We start from the raw sequence: 24,165 nt of genomic DNA, 5'->3' as shown, positions 1-24,165 counted from the left end.
TGGTTCAAACATGCCTCTTACTTTGATTTGCAAAAGTGAAGCATGCTCTCCAAACATTATGTTGATCTCTACCACGAGAGCATCAGCATTTGTTGAGTTCACAGACTTTAGTTTGCTCTCTAAAGTTTCACAACGTTTCAGTCTTCAGTGCATCTTTAGGTCTTGTCTCTCCTTTTCTCTTCCATTGGGTGTTTTTCCTTTTCACTTCATGGTTCAAAGGAGAGGTGAACATCACAGCCATCATGCTTCCTGAGAACCAGTCAGGGAGCCAGACAGCACCTCCTGTGGCATGCTGGGTAAGCTGCTCAAGTTGGGTAGCTGCCCACCAGCCCTCGAGACCCATTTTCTTTTATTAATGAATCTTTCTGTCTAGTTCCTTACTAATGCACACACCATATTTCACCCAGAATGAGCTTTTAAAGATCTTCGACAGTGCTTAATGCAGTGGGATACCAGGAGAGGATGTTTAAGAGCATGTAACTATACACTTCCTGAGACAGCATTTGGATTAATCAAAACAGACTGTCAGTTATCCATGGATCTGTTTAGTTCTGAGACAGCTGAGTCGAGATTTTCCACCCGGTGTCGTCCAGAACTCCACAACCCTCCGCCCCATGCATAGAGGAACCTTCCAATCTGAAACCATCTGTTCGGACCACTGGACCACACTCCCCTGAAACAATCTGTTCAGGCTGATGGAGCGATTTCACCGTGCTCCAGATACAGTATTAACATACAGTGGGGTCCAAAAGAGATTTTATGCTGGTTTCTTGGTTTAACATTTTACATTACATGTATTACACACAGGCACTGTACAATATATATATATATATATATATATATATATATATATATATATATATATATAGTATGATTTTATATATATCATTTTATAGCTTCAATACATTTTATTATTTGAACTTAAAAGTAAAAGGCTTCTTTTCTGTTTTGCCTTATTTAAAGATTTGATTATACACAAATATTTAAATGTTTCTGTAATGTTTTTGTTCACTTTCAATTCAGTACAACTAAAACTATAACTAATTTGATAATTTAGCTAAGATCCTTGCAAACAAGGTCAACACAACAATGATTTAAAAATAAATTAAGAATTAAATACTATAAAAAACGAATCACCAAAAATAGAATGATGAGTTAAAGTTTACTACAATTTAGGATATTTATTATATGAATATTTTTATTTTTCCCAAACCTATGACAAATACTGTACATGAATAGCATTGCTGGTGCTCATTTACTTATGAAGAATATGTGGAATATCAAGAAATTGAATTATGTTAATGAGAAATAGTCCATAAATCAAACTGATCTTATGCGTTCCAGTGTTAAATAAATACATTTTTAATAATCACTTAATTTCATTGTGGTCTCAGATGTTTGGACCCCACAGTATAAATCCACTGCTGCATGTATTTTCTTATAAAGGTCCATAATGCATGTGTGGATTATAAAATACATGTAGAGCTAAACTAGGATTATTGGCTACTTTAGATCTGTTAGAGCTGGGCAATCACATACTCAAGCTATTTCTCTCTCGCTTCTTCTCTCTCTCTCTCTCTCTCTCTCTCTCTCTCTGTGACCACACCCCTCAGTCTATACCTCAGAACAAGGTCATATATAATTTACAACTCCAATAACCGCCAAAAAGCATTGCATATTCATTAAGTCTTTCATGTCAGATGTTGAATTTGAAAGTGCATAGAGTCAAAGCCCTCTCTGAACTCACATTTAAATTTCTGTCATAAAATATGGAGTGATCTTTTGTGTTTTCTTTTATTTCTTTCCTTTTTTCGTGCCGTCCTATTTGATATTCCAATATTATCCTTTGTGAGGGTGATATTGAAAGCTTGTGACACAGAGAAGAAGAGACATGCCATTGTATTTAATAAGCACAAAGATCTCAAAAGTAATAATAAAAGGATTATGAAAAATATCTCCTCGAAGTTGAATGAAAAAAAGAAAAAGAAAATCAGCTTTACCCTTAAATCAACGTCACCGTTACCCTATCACCAGCTGAAGAAGTAAAATATTTTGGTTTCTATTTCTGCACTTTGCACTGTAAAGTCCATCTGTACAATCTCATTGGTTTAAAATACAATTTTTGCATTACTACATGCTTCATTGAAAACATCTCCCATCATGCCTGGTAAGGATACTGACTAAGCATAGTAATGTTAGATTTGAAAGTATACAGAACTAAGATGGGGAGAGACATGTGGCAGTGAAGGATGAAATGGGTTACCTTAAGATTTTCCCGTTCCCTCTCTACACGCTGGAACTCCTGGCGCTCCTTGTCTAGAGCCACCTCTTTTGTGGTGATTTCATCTTTTAGCTGTTCGAACATGTGGTTCACGATCTTCACCTTGCGTTTCATCTCAGCGTTCTGATCCTAGAAGTGAACACCGGGTGGTGTGTTAGATATTGGCCAAACTTATACAGAAAGACAGCTGGGCAGACAGGTAGACAACCACCCTAGCAGATTCACACTCAGAACACAGAAGGAATGGGTCATCAGCAAAAAACTGACAACAAAGGACAGCCTTTTATAGACCTGAAAAATAAGTCTTCCACTTGAGTTTCTTACTGCTGCTTTCAAGGCTTCCTTTCCGGTGTTGACATTTTCTATTGATACAGAAAGTTTCAGGTTTTTCCTTTTTATATATATATATATATATATATATATATATATATATATATATATATAGGCAATAGACTTTGTTTCATATCACAGCTATGAATCTTGATTTGCTAGCGGTTTGCATGTGTCATTTTAATTAGGTAAAAATTTGTGCAATGCAGGATTAGTCATCAATATACTGATCCATTTTCCTGAAAGAAAAATACTGTATATTTATGCATAAATGCATATAGTACAATTCAAAAGATACTACTAATATTTTTTTTTTTTTAACTTTTATTTTATTATTCTTTTTTTATCACTTATTTATTCAGCAGGGACAAATAAATCCAGAAAAATTTTTGTATAAATTCACAAAAATATTAAGTTGTTTAAAGCAACTTTTTCAACACTGATAATATGTTTCTTGGGCACTAAATCAATAGAAATAATTATTTCTGAAGGGTCATGTGACACTGGAGACTAGATCTGCTGAAAATTCAGCTTTGCCATTACACAAATAAATTACATTTTAAAATATATTCAAACAGAAAATAGCTATTTTGAATGATTTTCTATTAATTTAATTTTTAAATGTATTTATTTATTTATTTTATTAAATGCAGCCTTGGTACAAGTCCAAACAGTAGTGCAGATAAAGGTGAGGTTTGTAAGAGAATATTAGCATACAGATGGTTTCAAAGCTAATAGACATTGACTAAAGGCCACTAAACTTAGATTTTACGGATATCAGTGAATGGACTTTCATGAGGAATTAAAGTTTCATGACTTTTGGATAAATTTAGCTATTTCAATTTCTACGTAAGCCAGAAACATACTGGAAAGATATGAGGGTGAGCAATAACAGCATTTTCATTTCATGATGAACTTCTTCTTTAACTAACTTGCTTAGCAATAGTAACAGAAGTGGCAGTAGACATTCAAACCATGACAGTATCGGACCTGAAAGAGAAAAGTGACTATATAGAAAATGAGTTCACAATAATTCTCCACTATCGAGCTCCTTACGGTAATGCTGAGAATGCAACTTGTGTTGCATTTTGAATTGCATTCTGACACATTTCGCAATGCATCAATGCCTGAAAATGTGTTTTGTGTAGCTAGTAGCTACATTCATGTACTTTCGTATCAGGCCACACAGCAGGGAGGCTACCTGCTATTTCAGAGTTCCTGCAAATGGGGCGATTTCCTGGACAAAGATTAATGTTCACACCCCCCCTACACAAGCTTCAGTTGGGCGAATTTCCCAAAGCAGTCATCCCATGGATCCACTGGCCTCTATGTCTGCTTTCATGCTCAAGGGGAGCAGATCTGTAAGATGAAGGTCTACACACACACATATTTCCACCCTTACCTTGGCCTCAATCAGATTCTTGCTGAAGAGGTTCCGTTCTGTCCTGACATCCTCATAGAGGTTCTGCTGCTGCTTCAGTTTTGTTTCAGCTTCTGCGATTCTCTTCTTATACTCAAATATATGCATCTCCTTCAGTTTAATGTCCTCAATATTCTCAAGAACCTGAAAAGACCGACAGAGACAGGGGGGTTAAATCTGGAAAACTACAACTAGTCTTTAGCTCTATTTGAAAGCAGCTCTACAAAGCAGCTACTTTCTAAGCATCCTACCTTGATTGAGAGTACAACGGTAAATCACATGCACACATATTTAGCTCACACCGTTAAAACAGACTTGGATAACACTCAAAAATATCTGTTCAGATTGTAAACTTAAAACCAGCATTTCCGAACACAGAATTGTTTTAAAATGTATGTTTAAGTCACGACATATGATTTATGTTGTAGAACAAAACATGACAGTCACTTTATATGTTAAACACAAACCTTATTTTACTCATAAATCAAAAAACACTATTCTAAAAAGCCATTCAAAACTTCCCCAGGGTTCCCATTGCGAATTAGCATTACAAATTAACAACACGACTAAACAGCTCTATAGAGTATAAAGTTTATATGTTGCCAAGCTAACACTCTAATCAGCACAAAATCAAGTACTGAGAAACATTTTATTTAAATAGAGCATTATAGATGAAATTCTTAACTAAGGTCATCACACAATTGCATAATTCCCGAATGCATATTACAGTCAAAAATATTGAGTAAATAACATACAATCAGTCAAAATTTATTTATTCTTCAATAGCTGTTGTTTTTAGTGAAGAACACTAATTTCTTCTGAAATAATCAAATGAATTCAATTCACCACTCTCAGTTTCTGTTAATAATATATTATAGTTAATGTATAGTTAATATCATATAGGAGGCTTTCAAATATTTTGTTGGATACTGGGGGGCTTCGATTCAAAAAGGTTCAGAATGTTTTGAAAGAAAGGCAGACCACTGTAATGTATGATTTCTTTATCTGTGAAAGATAAAGCTGATGCTCCCATAGATTTTGTTCAAAACAGGGTATAATGTGTGGCAACTTCATTTTGCCGCCTGCTGCTTCATACCGCCTTTCTGCAAAAACATTGAAAAAGTGTTTATGTTATTCATCGAGAGGTTATGCAACCTTGCACTGATGCAAATACAGACCCAGAATTGCCTTTACCTTTCTCCTCACATGTCATGTTTTGATTTGCTTTCTTTAACTCAGATATATTCACATCAGAAGAAGTTTAGACAACCAAACAACTTTCAAACTGAATTTCACTGCAGTCTGAATAGTTGCCCATTCTTGTTAACCTTTTCACTTTTGCATTTATCAAAGCACAAAAAAATACACAGTTTCAGTGCAGTTTGATTGAAATATTACTAAAAAATATATTTACTTTGCCCTGTGCACAGGCTTAAAAAATACAAGGGAATTTAGAAAGGACATTAAATTGATGGCAGAATGTGTCCAAGGCAATGCCATTCAAACTCACATATACTACTGTACATAGAGGATTAAATAGGTCCTGTAGTGATATTTTGACAACAGCTTTCAGACATACACGCCAAACACATTGTGTCTGCAGAGATAATAACGGCGCATGTGTCAGATGAGTCCACTGGCTGTAAATACTCAGCCCTTCTAAAAGTACTGAGTAAATAATCAACCAAAGCATGAGAAAATAACACCAGTCACTTCGCTTAAATTCAGCAACTCACAATTCAAAGTCAGCTCCGGGGCCTTATAAATCAAACCTGAGAAGAACACAGAATTTCTCCATCACCTCCTCTATAAATCTAGCTAAATTCACTGATCTGAACCTGGCAAAAGTCATTCTTTTTTATCCTCTTAAATGTCATCCTATAGGACAATACATTGGTTTTGTCCACTGTGTGATTATGTGGAGCACCGCAGTGCATAGAGACATCAATCATGTCAGATGTCAAACAATCAAACTTAGAAAAAGTCAAAAGAGAAATAACGTTACAGTACCATATCTTTACATTACATTTATATCTTCTAGTATATGAAAACACGTCCTCTTCTAAAGGAACAATTATTTATATGTCAAGATTTTGTATAATAATGTTATTTTTCTCTCTCTCTCTCTCTCTCTCTCTCTCTCTCTCTATATATATATATATATATATATATATATATATATATACCAAAAGTTTGGACACGCCTTCTCATTCAAAGAGTTTCTTTATTTTCACACTGAAGCCATCAAAACTATGAATTAACACATGTGGAATTCTATACATAACAAAAAAGTGTGAAACAACTGAAAATCTGTCATATTCTAGGTTCTTCAAAGTAGCCACCTTTTGCTTTGATTACTGCTTTGCACACTCTTGGCATTCTCTTGATGAGCTTCAAGAGGTAGTCACCTGAAATGGACTTCCAACAGTCTTGAAGGAGTTCTACGAGAGATGCTTAGCACTTGTTGGCCCTTTTGCCTTCTGTCTGCGGTCCAGCTTACCCCTAAACCATCTCGATTGGGTTCAGGTCCGGTGACTGTGGAGGCCAGGTCGTCTGGCGCAGCACCCCATCACTCTCCTTCTTGCTCAAATAGCCCTTGATGCCTTCAGCGTGACTCGACAATTTTCATAGTCATGAAAATAAAGAAAACGCTTTGAATGAGAAGGTGTGTCCAGACTTTTGGTCTGTACTGTATATATAATAAATAATGTTTAAGAAATTTTAATGTACAGGTATATAGGAGAACATACATGCTCTCATTATTTTAAAGGTTCACCAATAAAATGCTAAGAAATTTTTATCAGTCTTATAATTCAGGACTAAAAGATAATCACCCTTAATAGTTTTCTATAAATAACATGCCATTACTGATGGTGGAACATTTGTGAAATATAATGAGACAGTCTGGCGATGATATGAACTGGCCTTATAAAAATTACAGACTGAGGATCTACAGTTCATTACATTGGTAAAGACAGCTGTTTTCTAAATAACTACTGTATGTAATGCAATGCTAGTGTGTGAAGGGGGCAACAGATAATACTGCAAATAAATGTTTAATATCACTCACACGTTTTTTATGAAATGTCTCCAAGACTTGAGAGCAAAGACGGCATTCTTGCACAGTTCCTGCAACAGCTGAATGGGAATGCTAACGAATAGCTTCTAGATTGTTTGAACCGTGTTTCTTATTTTAAATCTGAAGAATTTTTATTCTCTGCAAAGTACTAGCAAGCTACAGTTGTGGAGTCAGATCTCAGGAGGCAATCTCAAAACCATTAGCTAAGAGCTTTTTCAACACGCGGCTTACTAATGCTTACGGCTGAGCATTTTTTACCTGGAATCAGATTATTAACTTTTCAAAAAAAAAAATCTCTCTGAAAGAAAGCAAATGTTAGCAATGCTGAATACATGAAAGCGATGTTGTGCCTCAAATAGCCTCTGGTTCCTAGGAAACTGTGATAGATGTTCCAAAATAAACACCTTCTGCAACACAATCTTCATGTAGCTGAAAAATGGAAAAAAATTAAGGCGAACTCTTGCACTGTGTAAGACAGTATAAGGAGTGCTGTGAGTACAGGCAGAATCTATAGATAGAAACCATATGTCTGTTTCACTGTTTACACTGTAATCCTTGTTGATCCAACCAACAATCAGAAGTGAGATATAACTTTTCAGGAAATATTGGTTTTAGGCTTAAAGGCCATGTTGCAGGTTAACCACCACTTTCGATTAATGGGTACATAAATCACTCAAGATATGTATATCATTTTTAAAATGTCTCAAAAATGGTCTTAAAGACCAGTGTTTTAAGTTTTTGGTATTAACTTTTTTTTACGCATCTCGGTGATGACGTCACGTTGGGGAGAAGTGGAGGAAAGGTAGCCTCAGCCTAGTATGATGCCGTGTTCTAGGCAACCCGTAACCCATGCACTGGAACGGCAGTCAAACCCATGACTTCTCACCCATGAACTCGTACTACATCGATGTACTCTGAGTTCCAACATCACACAGCACGCAAAACAACAATGACAGCCCCTACGGATAATACTGCCTACGGACGCAGTGTTTATGCAAGTGGTACACGTTGAAAAAATGATTTTAGGTCAATGTAACGTTGCAATAAAATAAATAATCTAGCTATAATTCCTTGCACTCAGAAAGTTTGCCGTAACTTGCCTGGAATGGTACAAAGTTGTTAGTCATGGTATGAAATATTGATTACGAGCTCAAAAACCTGCCTGGAACGCAGCATCAGAACTATAGCGACTGACTGGGATGAGGAAGAGGTGGCAAGAGCCAACATGTATGATGGCCCGCAGCCGTATAATTTCAAACCTGCCAGACATGAGAGGGCAAATGAGGAATTGCCAAGAACTGATGTCCGTCAAAGTCAATTAAATGCATGGTACGAGGAGAATGAGTGGAGAGTTGGTGAAGTGTCCTGGTGAGTTGCTATCGTTTAGCAATGAGCACTGGAGCTAGTCTACAAGCAGCAGTGCACAATAACGACATATATATTTTTTTTTACTGTCACTGAATAGCACAGAGTTAAAAATCAACGTTTTCTTTATATCTAGTGGCAGTGATCATGACGTTAGTTCAGATAAGTACCAGTAACCTTTGTCATAGTGTCGTAGAACTGGTAAACTATGTCTTTGTCATCTAGAAATAGAAGGCATCTGCTAGCTATATGGGCGTTTCTAAGCGTTTATCTCTTCATCCGGTGAAAATGTTGTTGCAAACGTAGCTGCGTGTCTGTCGCTGTGTTTGGCAGGGAAGCTTGTGCTGTAGGGAAGTGAGTGCGTTTTGGACGCTGTTGGTCGGTATCTATCTGTCTGTCTGTCTGTCTATCTATATATCTAGTCTATCTATCTATATCTGTGTATTTATCTATTTATCTATAATCTGCGCTATCTGAATACTCTTGTCTACTACTTGTCTCTCTCTAGTCACTAGTCTCAATGCTTTCAAGACAGGCTTTGGTAAATTCTCTCCCCATGATGAGGTAATGCAATGCATTGTGGGGGAAAGGAGACCACTGTAAGATAGTGCCTACTTTTTCGTATTATATTCCGTTTTGTGATACCCAACAACATAAAATACAATGGATAACAGTTTAAATGTTTATTACCAACAAGCAAATTGCACAAATTTGTTGAAAAATTAACCCTGCAACACGTTCTTTAAAACCAGGGTTAGGTGCTTCTACACCCTTGTCAATCAGTTATTATTTCACACTGATTTTAGGAATAAATTATGGGTAGGGTTAGGTTTAGGGGTAGGGACTGTGTTAAGTCTTTAGGGTTAGGAATAGGGTAAGGGTTAGGTTAGGTAAATTTCTGATCATTTTATTGCAAAAAACACTGTTAATTTTTGTAAAATCCTGGCAATATTTTACAGTGCAGATGCAGGTAGATTACACAGAAACAGGAACACTATTATATGGACTATATTATGTTTGGGCTTATCTGTCCAAGACAGAAAGAGAGTTAGAGGATGTGCCTGGAGCTGAATGTAAACCTGAATCCTCCTGTTCATGCTGCAGTGCACTTTCTCAACATAAAACATGAGAAAACAAATGTCAGGGCAAATGCCAGGATGCTAAGGGGTGTGTCAACACACACACATACAAAAACAAAAATACTGATTTTTTTCTGGACTACTGTTCAAGAAAGATATTTTTAGTACAAATTTAATGACCATCACATCATAGTCTGTAATTATAATTAACACCATAGCTTTCAGATAAAAAAAAAAAAAGCCTCAATAGATGGTTTTAATCATTTCATTTAAAGGAATAACTTGAGAGCAGCAAAAACTTTCTAGCAGCAAATTAAATGTCTTACTAAGTGATTATTGGGCCAATCAGTCATCTAATTTTTTATTTTTTATGCATCTAATGCATTTCCACAAGTATGGTATTTAAATGAATGACACATTAACTGAGAATAGCAGGTGAAAACATTAGCAAAACTGTAATTTTCTCATGTTATAAGTTCTCTTATAAAAGGTCATGGTGAGATAATGAAGCAAACTGAAGAGCTCATTTACAGGAATAGTTCTCCCCAAAATAACAGTCCTGTCATCATTTACTCATCATATGTAGTTTCAAACCTGTATGTCTTACTTTAATTCATGGAACACAAAAGAAGTTGGCACAATAAATGACAACAGAATTTTCCTCTTTGGGTGACTGGCCCTTTAAAAAATGTAGCCTATCGATATAAAGTTGAAATACCATCATGTAATTAAAAAAGGTTAAACATCTGACTCAATAAGACTGTTTTCTAATTATGTTGTTCACGGCACGCTTGACTTAACTTGATAGTTGCCCATTATACGTAAACAAGTTTGCCATAAGTCCCTAGAAGTTTCTGGCTTGAAGTATGTTTAGAGCGGCACACACACATCGCTCTGTTGCGATAGCAACAGTTTTATATAGTCATCAGTAAGATGACTCACACAAGCATGCTAAAGTACTACAGAGTGAAGAAATGCCTTCAGGGATTACAAGTTAAAAACCAAGAGACTCTCAACTCTCAACAACTCTTAGAAAGTAAAACATTGTAAAACAAAGAAATGTGAGGGGATTTTAAAAAATGTCACTCTTAGGCCTTAAACATACTTTATGCAAGTATGAATGTAAATACATGAAACTACACAAGCAATATTTAATTTATTGTGTTTTGAAATGGGATCAAATTCAATATACATCTGTGCAATAATGTCTTGCATTCTCAGTACTGCCACAGGGGGCACTATAGCTTACATTCAATGTTCAGATAGATAGATAGATAGATAGATAGATAGATAGATAGATAGATAGATAGATAGATAGATAGATAGATAGATAGATAGATAGATTCTTTTTTCTTTCTTACCTTTTTCTAATTTAAATATTTTTTAAAAGATTGTCTTTAAATTTATAGTCATTTTGTAGGTTTTTCGTCTGTCCTCAATTTCACTTTCTATGCTCTTTTGTAAAATCCCTACAACAAAAGCCACCATTAATGACATCATCCTTCAGAAAGTGACATCATGTTTGGTTGTTTAGCTTGTCTCACTCTAAATCATTCTAAAAAAAAAAGTAATAAAAAAAAAAAAATACAGACACTAGTATGATAACATTAACGTCACAATATGGCTAAAAATGAACAAAATTAACTTCAAGGTGACAATCTCAATCCTTCACTAAGCAATGGCAAACTTGTGTGTGTATGTGTGTGTGTGTGTGTGTGTGTGTGTGTGTGTATGTGTGTGTGTGTGTGTGTGTGTGTGTGTGCTGTACCTTCTTGGTGAGCTCACTGGCCTCGTTTATGTAGCGATCCCTCTCTTTCTCCAGCTGGTAGATGATCTTTCGCTGTTTCTGGGCTTCGTCCCTGTAGTTTAAAATCTCCTGTTCCAGACTCTTCTTTGACTGTTCGTGTAGATTAACAATGGTCTGCTGTTTGTCTGTTTCATTGGCCGCCTTGATCATATTCTGGAAGAAACATGCACACGACGACACAAAGAGGTTATGCAAAAGATTAATTTGTAAATATACTAAGCAAAAGTGACTGAAGATTCTCAGAAATCAAACATAAAAAAACGAGCTTGAGAATAGGATGATTTCATTCTGTTATATATTGCTTTTCAATAGATCAAAAGAATGATTCTCCTAAGTAAGCTGATATCAAAAGCTGTGTTTGTATGCCACAATGTGTGTGTGTGTGTGTGTTTGTGAGACAAAGTGTCTCCTGTGCAATTAAATATGAATATCCTGTTATTTTCATATGCACAATAGCAATGCAATATTCAGCATGTCAGCAGAAACATCATGGACCTTCTCTTGTTTTCTGAAATCCATCTGTGCATCATAACAGCGTGGGGAAGCTACAAGAACTGTGAAAATGCAGAACAGCTGCAGAATATTAACCCTAAGGATAAAAATATAAATCATAAAGACTCGCCGAAAAGCTTACCTGGTATTAAAATTAGTTTCAAGACATCCAAAGCAGGTCAAATACATTTAAGATCAGATCACTCAAACTAGCAGAGCTAAAACACAGATTTAAAAAAAATAATTTATTACTAACTTTTATTCATAGAAAGTATGATCAAGTCACAGAAACATACCATACCACCTACCACGATCAAGGCACAGAAACATTGCAAAGACATCTTTAAAATAGTCATGTGACATCACTGGTTTAACTGTAATTTCATGAAGCTACGAGAATACTTTTTGCGCGCAAAAAAATAAAATAATGACATTATTCAACAATTCTTCTCGTCCCTGTTTATAGCGACATTTTGGAGAATATCATGATGTGTGCGCCTGTTTTTCTGCATGTAAACAATTCAAGCGCATGGTGCTGCTGACATAGAACACGTATAAACTGCACCTTGTTTATGTGCAGAGGAAAGAACATTCATGCATTATAATATTCTCCAACATGGCGCGGTAGGATCCTTGCTGTCAATGGTAGGGTCAGAGAGCTCTTGGATTTCATCAAAAATATCTTCATTTGTGTTCCGAAGATGAACAAAGGTCTTACTGGTTTGGAACAACATGAGGGTGAACTATCCTTTATTAAGGGGATTTTCTATGTGATTCAATTGATTATTATTATTATTTTTTATTTTTTATTAATGAATCAAATAATAATACTAAGTAAACAAAAAAGGGGCTTTTTGGTGTGTGATTCATTGAATTAATTAATTGATATATTATTTAATTATTAAATAATAATCAAAATAAATAAATAAAGGTTTGTGGGATTTTTATCTGTATGATTTATTTGATGAATTTATATATTTTTTATTTAATGAAATAATAATACAAATAAATAAATAAAGGTTTTAGGCCTTTTATGTCTGTGATTCATTTATCTATTTGATATACCACTTAATTAAACAAAACAATAAACTAAATAAATAAAGATTTTAAGGGCTATTTAATGATTGTGATCCATTTGATTAATTATTTGACATTGTTAAATTAATAAAACAAACAAATACATATTTTTTTACATTACATTTAATGTGTGATGTGTAATGTGGGTGTGTATGATTTATTTGATGAATTATTGGATATATTTCACTAAACACAAATAATTATGTAAATATATAAAGATTTTAGGGGCTTTTTCTGTGTGTGATTAATTTGATGAATTATTTGATATATTATTTATTTAATTAAATAGCCTAAATAAATATATAAGAATAATAATAAATAATAATAAATATAAATACAATTGTATTTATAAAAGTTATCAAAGCTTTTAAAATTAAGATGGGTTTATTACATTTTGTACATTTCATCAGAAGACATTTGGTAAGGAAAAACACTAGAAGTTAGAAACACGTGTGCACACACACACACACACACACCTTATTCAGGATGTCCCTCTCCCGCACCAGTTCATCTATAGCCTTCTTGTCCATATCCATCTGCTTTTTTGCAGTCTCCATTTCTAAGGAAAACAGAAAATAAAGATCTTATTATTTATTTTTTAGTTCTTCTTTCAAAGCCAGCGGGAGATAGTGCTAATTGTTACTTTTCTTTTTAAAAGGCCTTCCGCTAATAGGGTTGTTTTCAGAAGCACTTTCCACAGTCTGTGAAGGACCAACGTAAAATAATTACACAATTCAAAAAGCCCATTATACGGCTGCAGGCATAAGAAGGTAGAAAAGAGAACTGGGACACGGAAAGACTAAATGAAAGAGTGGGGATTAGCGAAACTGTGTAGCGGCCGTCAGCGAGCAGGCGTGCATGAGTGGACATTGCGGGGCCGTGCTGTCATGTGAAATGGCCATTCCATGTTCTGTCCTCACATGACCCCGCCTCCTCTTCTCCTCGGACGGCCAGCTCACTGACCCCGCTGTCACAGCCCATCTCATCAATCACCCAGCCAACCCTGATTAAGATGACCACATCCATCACAGTCGAAACCCCGATTAAGATGACAACAGGGCTCTGGCTCCATCCATCAGCCGTCAAACACCCTCCGTTCGAAACAACCAATCAGAGCCTGGAGACTTTCACTAATATGAGGATTTCTTTATAAATTACTGGCTTGATGACAAGTCTGATCATTTGTCAAACTGCGCAGATGGGATCAAGGACACTGCGATAAATTAAGTGCAGAGTAAGGAGGTTTTGTTTTTGTCATTCTATGAAACTTCCACACATACAGTACTATTTCCTCTCCATATTTAGCAATTCCAAAGTGCATAAAGAAATGAGAAGAAATGTTACAGTGAGTTCTAATTGGATCTTAGAACGGCAGGGAAAAACATGCTAAATACAAAATAATAAGAAGCAATAAACCATGTAGTAGATAAGAGCAAAATTAATAGCCGGAACAACCGTTAAAGGGGAGGAGAAAACTTTCTCTTTTGTTTTTAACATCATTTTGCATCTCTTTTGTTGTTAACATCAAAGCCTATGAATCCAAGAAACTTTTACTTTTTTTTTACACAAATATTTCTCATTTCATAAACCAGGCAGATGACAGCATTTTCAGGTTAAATGACGGAAAAATTATAAATATTAATATAATTATAAAGTATATTGTTTTTATTTATTTATTTGTGACCCTGGACCACAAAACCGGTCACAATTAGCACGGGTATATTTGTAGCAATAGCCAAAAATAAATTGTATGGGTCAAAATTATACATTTTTCTTTTATGCCAAAAATCATTAGGATATTAAGTAAAGGTCATCTCGTGGATCATTTTTATATAAATTTCCTACCGTTAGTATAGCAAAACCCAATTTTTGATTAGTAATATGCATTGCTAAGAACTTAATTTGGACAACTTTAAAAACTATTTTCTATTATTTGGATTTTTTTAGCACCCTCAAGATTTAAAGATTTTCAAATAGTTGTATTTCGGCCAGATAGTGTCCTATCCTAACAAACCATACATCATTTGAAAGCTTATATATTCAGCTTTCAGAGGAAAACAGCTTCTTGATACAAAGGTCTTAAAGCAAAACCATCTTTGTAGATCCACTGTAAAGATGATTCCTAAGAACAGAGCACAAGAAACAGTTTCTAGCCGCATGAAACATCACGAAACAGCCACATTAAAAGATTCCTTGAAATTTTACATTCACATCAAAGAATAGCAGAAGGACTGTCTTTTGTGCAGCAATTCCACTAACAACCTCCTCAGACAAAGCTCTCTGGATTACAGGTCTGATAGTCAATAATTGATGAGACTGATGGAAGTGTCCAGCTACATTGGCCCTAGGGTTTCCCTGAGCAGTGCAGACTGTATGGTGTGAAGATAAGACTGAGGTTAAGCACCAACACTCCACAGACCTTGTCATTTAGCCAATGTTTTGATCTAAAGTGACCAACAGGGACAGTCCCACTGCAGCAACCTAAGAGCTGTGTTCAGTGACACAACGCTGCCGGCTCTACCGGCAGCATTCTGGTTACAAGACCAGATCTTTACCACTGTGCTATCTAGCCAATCAGACACAGCTGAAGCCATTAGGACCCACTGTCTTTCCTGCATTGAGTCTTCTGCGAAATCTATTTTCACATCCACAGCTGGGATGGACAGATCATGGTTATCATCGGGGTAATGGATGCTGGTGTTGGTGAGAGGTCATAGTGCTTGGAAGAAGAAAGATGGAGTGAGCAAGTGTGGTGGGGAGAAGCAAGAGAAGAGCGACCAATCTGTCAAAGAACAGATTCAGATCATATGATGTTTACCACAGGTGTATGTCACAAACTACTAGAAGATGAAACATTTACACATCTTTTAAACGTAAGAGCACATGGATCTCTTTAATGATGGTTTACAAATGGTTTTGCTTCACAGCTCTGATTTAACATTGGACGTCAATTTGCAAATTATCTACTGTATAAAAGTTACAAAAATGCTTGTAAAGATTGCAATGGATTAAAAGATTAAAACATTAATATTAACATGACCCGCCAAACTAAATATTCTATTTAATGACTAGAACAATAGTAGCACTACATAACTAAACATACTGAAAAATATATTAAATTCAAACTGCTTTATTATTATTAATAATATTACTATGACCCGCATGGCCCATTGCATTGCATTGCATAAAATAAGTCTTACAACTATTTGAAAATATGGAACCCGAGATTGTAAGAAAATATCTAAATTCAGAGAAGTTGTCTAAATTAGTTCTTAGCTAATCATACTACTAATCAAAAAAATTTTTTTTGATATATTTCGGAAATTTACAAAATATCTTAATGGAACATGATCTTTACTTAATATCCTAAATATTTTTGGCATAAAAGAAAAATCTCTCATTTTCATTATTGCTAAAAATATAGCTCAGCAACTTAAGACTGGTTTTATGGTCGAGGGTAACATATAAATATAGCCTTAAACAAACGTTAGGCTAAACGTTCAGGATGGGGTTTTGTATAAGGTGATACATTTAAGTGACACATTTGTCTTTGAAGTGCACAACAATAGATTTAATAAGTCTTCCTGGCTTTTAAAATTTGATAGACCCATTTATTTTTGCTGTCCTATGCACAATTATACGGTTGGATCCGTTTTCTATTGGTATTATTTTGTCGCTTTGTCCCTACACAACATTTTTTAGAACATACCTGCAACCCTTTTGGGTCACAACTCACTGATTTACAACATGATCCCGCATGATCCTATAAACATTGCTTTACAAACTGATTTTGATAGATAATTCCATTTCGCTCCATTCATTTCCCCTTTTTATTGTTTCGTTATATCACCCCTGTTCAACCTTACAAAGCACAAATAAACAAACCATTTTGTGCCTCCAGATAAAAAGTCTTAGCTCTGAACATGAATTGGACAGAGAGGCTAAGGTCACTTTATCACCCCAGAGTCCAATGTTTCATTTCCCTAAAGACACTGGAACTGAAGCACACACACAGCGCCTTTGGGGGTGTGCAAGGAAATATTTTTTATTTAACTATAAATTAACAGGTTTGACATGAGCTGCTGTGTCACACATGTCAATGTTTTATTGACAAATAAAATCAAGCATTATGTGAGTGTGATGTAAGTGTTTTTAAGGCTACAATGTAACAGAAATAGGTATATCACATTTGTCTCTGCGACAGCCATAGGCCCTCTAAACAACATAAATCCTAAAAAGATGAAGCCAGTCAAAAACACTCTTTGGTTCTTAATCATTGTGTGTGGAGAAGCTTGTGTCTAGTAAACAACAGTTTATCTTACCAAAAACCCCGCTATCTAGATTTTCATATCAACAGGGAAGAACAGGAGACAAACAGGACCGTGTATGTGCCGGTGGAAATGAAAATCAGACATGTGGAGAGCAGACGAAAGAGGTCAAATGAAAAAAAAAAAATTAGAATAAATTGAACTACATGTATCCATTGTTTGAATATAATTACTCTCAGCTCTATCTTTCTTCAGAACGTATTACCTTTGTTTAGAAAAAAAAAGAAAGAGAACAAAGAAATGAAGATGATGGCTTTCGAACAGATGTGGAAAAGAGGTCTTAACTCAAGTCTTCTTGATAATGTTAGTCAAGGTTTCATAATGTCATAATAATTTAGTTTTAAATTGTTCATTTTGCAACCTCTCTTTGTGCAGGTTGTCACCCCAATCAAAGCAGCCCAAATATACTCTTTTATCTGATGAAACAAACAGCAAAAGAGAAATATTGTAAAGTATCACTTCAATACAAAAAAAAATTTTTTCTATATTAATATGTTGTAAACAATAGTTTATTCCTGTGATGACAAAGCTGTATTTTCAGCAGCCATTCCGGTCTTCAGTGTCACATGATCATTCAGAAATCATTCTAATATGCGGATTTGCTGCTTAGTGACAAGTATGATTTCAAAATGTCTTATTTCTTAGCTTGGCTGCATAAAAACAAAAATCATCACAAATTCTGCTGTCAATTATATGACTCGCTTAAATAAATTAGACCCTGCATGGAAAAAAATAATGTAGGCTGGACAGTACAGTACCAGTACAGTGGTAAAGAGCCAATGGAATTGCAAAGAATTTGAATAAATGTATAACTATGGAAATTAATTTTACTACAGTGTCATTTCATATTCATACAGATTTAAATAATACATTTGTGCTGTAGAGTTCAACTGTGGGTAAATGTGTGTGCGTGTGTATGTTCTTGCCTCTATCCAGTCCAGTAATCTGGTTCTTCAGTGTTTCTCTCTGATTCTCCACCTCCACTTTCTGTTCCTCCATCTGTCTGAGTCTCCTCTGCACCCCTTCTCTCATTTTGGTAAGTTTAGTGATCTCCTGTTTCAGCTGGGTTACTTCCTCTTCTTTCATCTGAAGCACACAGGACACGAGCCATTAGTGTATGTCGCTGTGTGTACATGTGAAGCCCAAACTAGTCATCACTAGTTGAAAACAACCAGGTGCATGCAGAAAAACCTTTAAAAACTCATAAATCAAATACATACACTACCGTAAAAAGTTTAATGATTTTAAAAAAAAAAATTATCATGCCCGCCAAGGCTGCATTTAATTTGATCAAAAGTACAGTTAAAACAGTAATATTTAAAATAACTTTTTCTATTTATTATATTTCATTAATAGCATTTTTGATTTTATTCCTGTGGCACAAAGCTGAATTTTCAGCAGCCATTACTCCAGTCTTTAGTGTCACAGAAAACTCTTTTGTTTTGATCAATATAATGAATCCAGGTTAGAAAAAAGGGTCATTTTTATATACTATTTTACACTTATGCTGTCGGCTTGGTGCGTGCATTGTGGATCGTGTTTATATCATCACTGTGAATTGAATAACTGACTGACTGACTAATATAAATGCCAATAGATACACAAGATGATAATTGCCAGCGTATAAGCTGAACACATGTACATGTACTAGGAGCAAGAATGCTCTAGAATGCTAAAAGTGTGCCCCCTTGTGGCCAAAATGAGGTTTGCGATCATTACTCATTCACACTGACTCACATGGCGAGCAGGGAGTGCCAACACTACAAACAAGGTGCAGTAAATTAGAAATGGGAATGTAGTTTCCAGAACTGTCGCGCAGGTTGACTTTGCCTCTCTCTCAAGAGTGACGCAGATAATGAAGATAGAAAGAAAGCCTCACGTGTTCAGTCAGTATGTGTGAAACAGAAGGTCTTTTTGTTCCCTTATTGGTCAATAATACTACACTACAAAAGATGTGCCCATATTACACTGAATGCCTAACAATGCAGCTTCAGCATATCCTGCAGAGAGGTGCATTCATTCCCAATGATCTCCCACCAGACTTACAAGCCACTAGAATACAAGCCAGAACAAAGAGAATACAGGGCATTTCATTAAATGTAACATTTGCTGTATTAACCCCCACAGTGACTCAGTTGGATGCCTGCCGGAAGTTTCGAGCAGGAAAGATCCATCACTAGTCTGACGGGAGAGGAAGAGGAACGGAAGCCTTCTTCATCCTCTAGAGCTCTAATTATATAAGAGCGAGACAATTTTGTCAGATTTAAAGAGGGCAGCTCCATAAATCTGTTGGTTTGTGTGTGTGCGCCTACAGTTTGATGTCTAGAATTGATTGCCAAGTAATGTAGGGTAGAGGTTTGTACATTCCTCTCTAGGAATGAGGTGAAGTACAGTTTTTTTAATTGCTTACACACAAAATTTTTTACTTATCACACAATTTCTGAAACCTGACACTCAAACACCAGAACCACACACCAAATCTGCAGAACCATGCACTAATTCTCAGCCTTTGATTCAGTTTTCAATTTCATAAATCACTTTTTGCAAAGCACAACACACAATTCTCTCTGTAACACACGAAAATCTAACGGGAATTAATTTTATGACAAAGATGGTTGCAAATGTTTGCTTTTGAGATGTGCTTGAAAGTGCTTCATTTTGCAGGAGATGTGAGGCATTTTACATTCTGTGTGTGCAATTCTGGATTTATCTCTAAAGTTTTGAAAAAAGAGGCAAAGGTTTGAAAATGCAAGTACTTGAAAAAAACTGTATAAGGATACTGTAGGAATAAAAATCTCCCCAGACTTTAGACATTTTTGACAAAATGTAAAATGCATTTTTAAAAATGAAAAGTATATAACATTTTTAGAGGTTATAGTTCTTATAATTAGTCTATAGTATGCCATTTAGATAATTAATTAAAGATGTGTCTCTGTGTGTGTGTGTGTGTGTGTGTGTGTGTGTGTGTGTGTGTGTGTGTGTGTGTGTGTGTGTGTGTGTGTGTGTGTGTGTGTGTGTGTGTACCTTAAGGTCCGATGCTCTCTGTTGGTTCTGTTGGGAGAGCTGCTCTAGGCTGTTGCCATTTTGTTCATTATCCTGCTGGAGTTTAGTGTTTCGATGTTGGAGTTGTTCCATTTCTTTACTGGTTTTCTCATTTATAATCTGTCAGAGAGAATACAAATTACTTTCAGAAGTTCTGCATGTGTGTGTACATTTTTTCCCAGCCTAGCTATTCCGTATGACAAAATAGTTGAAAAATGTTTTTAGATATTAGCTAAATTTGACAAACTCTCCCTCTAGAGAGCTTCTCAATACAGAAACGTACAACTTTTGTAGCTCTTACATAAAGTCAGTGCTTATTCCAGAAAGTTTTCTGTAAGGGTTATGGCAGTGAACTAAGATGCCCTACCCTTCACTTTCATGATACTTTATATCACTTCTTCACCCACTGACCCTAGATCAGAGTTCCTTACTTTGTGTTCCTGGAGCTGTTGTTCCAGTTTCTGCTGATCGTCCTGCAGACGCTGACTCTGCTGAGTCAGTGATTTTATCTCCGATTGTTTGGACTCCAGGTCAGTTTGAAGCTGCTTCACTTCTTTTTCCAACTTCTCCTTCCTCCTGGTTTCCCGATGAATCTCATTCTGACGCACCTGGATGTCCTGCTGGAGCTGTGAGATAGAGAGAGTTTTGTTCCATTATACCTACATTGGGCACTATCCATCCATCCATCCATCCGTCTATCTAGCAACAGCTACTGTGTGAAAATGACCATTACTTCACTGCTTTAACTTTTGGAGCACGAGCACTTCTAAATGGAATACATTCAGAGTTTAAAGTGGTTTGTCAGACCACTTATTGATTTTCTTACTGTGCTGTGCACAGTAAACACTTTAAGCTAGTTTATTTTGCCAGGGAGGTGACAGAGGAATCAAATCTGTCCAAATTTACAAGTTTAAGTGCCACATTCACAGGGTTTATGTTCCATTTCTCATAACTTACAAAGATACAAGACAAAAACTGCTAGAAATTCCCATACGTTTGAAGAGTAAGAATCCCCACACACCAGATTTCAAATATTGATTTGCTGACACAGATGGACATTTGAGACAAAAATGCTTTCATTTATCCTAAAACGTTTTCAAAATTGTAGTTAAGCACTGCTCATATTGATGCCTGATATATTTTTGAATTCATGTTTTTGCATGTTCTGGTACTCACATAAAGTTATCACAAGACCGACACTTTTAAATAAAGGTGCTTTAAAATGTTCTTCACAGTGGTGCCATAAACCATTTTTGGTTCCACAAAGAACCACTCAGTCATAGGCTTTTAAATAACCGTCTCTTTCTTACCTTTTTATAATCTGAAGAATGTTCTTTTGCCAGGAAGAGCCTTTCGTGAAACAGAAAGGTAACGGTTCTTTATGGAACCATTTTGACAAAAAGGTTCTTCTATGGCATCATGATGCATCTTTATGCACCTTTTAAGAGTGCAGTGGTGTCATGTATAATGTTTTTTATGTTATACCTGAGCAATTGTGTCCATGGCTTTGTTCTTCTCAGCCTCTATCTCCTGCTGAGCATCAGTGGCTTTAGTGAGGTTCTCCCGGAGAGTCACCACCTCTGACAACAGCTTGTCTCTCTGATTGGTCAGGTCCTCTTTGATCTTTAACAGATCGCCAATGCTAGACACATTCACAAAGGTTTATGAACAAGCCTTGTTCTCCATCCTCGCCAGAACACATCAAAAAGGTCCTCTGAGGGCCATATACCATAGCACATAGTTATGTATAAAAACACATTTTAAAAAAAAGAAAACCTATCTGTAAGATGAAAGCGTGTAACTGCCTCTGTTCTACCAGAATCAAAAGAAAAACGGAGAATAGACTGAACATAAAGTTGTACATTGTTCACCTGTATTCTTGGCCCTCAGAGACCCCAGCTCCTTTTTCAATGAGCTTGTTGAGATGGGTTATTTCCTCCTTCAGTTTCTGGATTGTTTCTTTTGCCTGCAACTCCTTTGCATGTGAAGCTTCAACCATTTTCCAAGCCTTGTCAATTTCCTAATCAACAGTAAAATAAACAGATAATTTGCTAGGGCAAATAATGTGGTAAAATTAAGCCTAAGATGAGGACATCATGTTTACTTCTCAGCACAACATCCATTTCAGAGTGCAGCCATTTCAGGCTAATGTACCATTTTAAGAGAGGTGATTGTGGCTTGATCCTCATCAGCTAGTTTCAAGGCTGTAGATACTTTGACGGTGTTGGACATTATCTCTGCGTTCAGCTCCCTGCATTTGGACATCAGTCTCTTTTCGTTCTCGTGGGACTTCTGCAGGGCTTTTGCGATCTTCTCATATTCCACACGGAACTTCTCAAATTTTTCATCTCCTAATAACTCATTTAAAACCTCCTGGATGTCTGTTTCCAAGGCTTCAAATGTGCTTTCCTCAGTCTGGAAATCAGAAAATGTATTATAAGATGTTGACTGGTAACTGAGGACCTATGCTAACAATGTACCAATGTTTGAAGAGAGTCTGAAAGAGCTGAAGAGAGTCTGGCAGGTTTGTAACAGTTTGCAAGTCTACAGTTACTGCTGATGACATACAGAACTGAAATATATGATCAAACACACAGAACAAAGAGGAGGCAGAAGGTGCTGGTGTTAATACAGCTGTTGGAGATTTCACTGCAGAAACATCACAGAAATTAATGAAAGGAATCATGCACTGAAGCTTTGTCTAATCCATCTAAATATTCAGTTTATTAATTGCGATCAATCATTCCTTCAAATCATTATTTCAGATCTCTGAGCGATTACAAGATTTACAAAAGATTGATAGGGTGAAAAGCCTATAAGGCATGTTTTATATAAGAAATAATTGGTGAAGAAAGAAAGTAACAGAACTGTTACTTTCAATTTGCACTTCCTGCTGTAGAAATAAATAAAGCTTTTATCCTTGTGTAAAGGTAAATAGCAAATAACGGTTAAAATAGGACACTTTCTGATAATTTTCCATGATGTTGTGTCAAATAAAATTATAAATATCTGTCCCACTATCTGAATTTAGAAACCATAAACCAAGCTGTTTACAACAATGATGACAAACAAATGTAGCCCAGGCCTACTCCTAAAAAAACAAAATCACATTATCAAACTGGTAAAGTCTCATAAAAAGAGGTTCCACAAAACTAAATTTTTTTGTATTTGTTTTTTTTTTTTTTCGTATTTTGTCTTTTAACTTATAAAATGCAATTTTATTTAGAGTAACGTTATATACTATTTCAGCTATTTCATCTAGCATTCACTGTAACGTTAGACTAATTTAAAAAAGTAACTGTAACAACGCGAAATGTTTCAGGATATAGTGCAATGTAATAAATATTTAAGATATTTCACTGGGACCACGGCAGAAATGTAACGTTATCGTTTGAAATGCTAATAACTAACGTTAACTTAGTCATTAGCATCTCAAACACTATATTCTAGACTAGCTGTGTCTTTTTCTAAGATCTAGTAGTTGCTATGTCACTCCACACAGTGTCAGATCAACATACCTCCATTATGGTCGTTTGTCGTTCCTCTTTTAAACGCAGCAAGATGTTGTTGTTTTGTATTTATTGAACTGTAACATCCGCGTTTTGCTTTAACAACACGCACTACACACTGTTTTGGTCACCAGGGATACGCGTCCTCGTTGCCTGGCAAACAAGACCCGCTGTGCAGTTTGGTTCAACTACTGTGCCTCATAAAATGATTGTAACGGGACACAGCGTTCCCAAATATTATGGAGAGAATATTATACAGAGAGAAGACACTTGGAAATGAAGAATAATCAGTAAATAATATATAAGGTTCATCAAAGGTTTAGTGCTTGAATCATGCTTTGTTTGTGTTGTTCTTT

The 24,165-nt window shown here is 35.7% G+C and overlaps 1 protein-coding gene across 1 annotated transcript in view; it reads right to left on the bottom strand.

Annotated features, from left to right (window-relative positions):
• The window catches only part of cfap58 (cilia and flagella associated protein 58), a 77,850-nt gene extending 53,916 nt beyond the window's left edge, over positions 1-23,934 (bottom strand). Inside the window, exons 1-11 of the mRNA XM_052544776.1 lie at positions 23,819-23,934; positions 22,455-22,715; positions 22,172-22,320; positions 21,786-21,942; positions 20,732-20,926; positions 20,283-20,420; positions 18,185-18,344; positions 13,407-13,489; positions 11,323-11,514; positions 4,014-4,175; positions 2,264-2,410 (exon numbers count right to left, since the gene is read on the bottom strand). Of these exons, the coding sequence (XP_052400736.1) occupies positions 2,264-2,410; positions 4,014-4,175; positions 11,323-11,514; positions 13,407-13,489; positions 18,185-18,344; positions 20,283-20,420; positions 20,732-20,926; positions 21,786-21,942; positions 22,172-22,320; positions 22,455-22,715; positions 23,819-23,824 (1,650 nt within the window). The 5' untranslated portion in view covers positions 23,825-23,934. The remainder of the gene's footprint in view (positions 1-2,263; positions 2,411-4,013; positions 4,176-11,322; positions 11,515-13,406; positions 13,490-18,184; positions 18,345-20,282; positions 20,421-20,731; positions 20,927-21,785; positions 21,943-22,171; positions 22,321-22,454; positions 22,716-23,818) is intronic.
• Between the last annotated feature and the right edge of the window lie 231 nt (positions 23,935-24,165).

Source organism: Carassius gibelio, chromosome B1, assembly GCF_023724105.1.
Source record: "Carassius gibelio isolate Cgi1373 ecotype wild population from Czech Republic chromosome B1, carGib1.2-hapl.c, whole genome shotgun sequence".
In the NCBI taxonomy this organism is placed as follows: domain Eukaryota; kingdom Metazoa; phylum Chordata; class Actinopteri; order Cypriniformes; family Cyprinidae; genus Carassius; species Carassius gibelio.
Note: the sequence above shows the minus strand (reverse complement) of the source record. Positions and strands in the feature narration are given on the sequence as shown.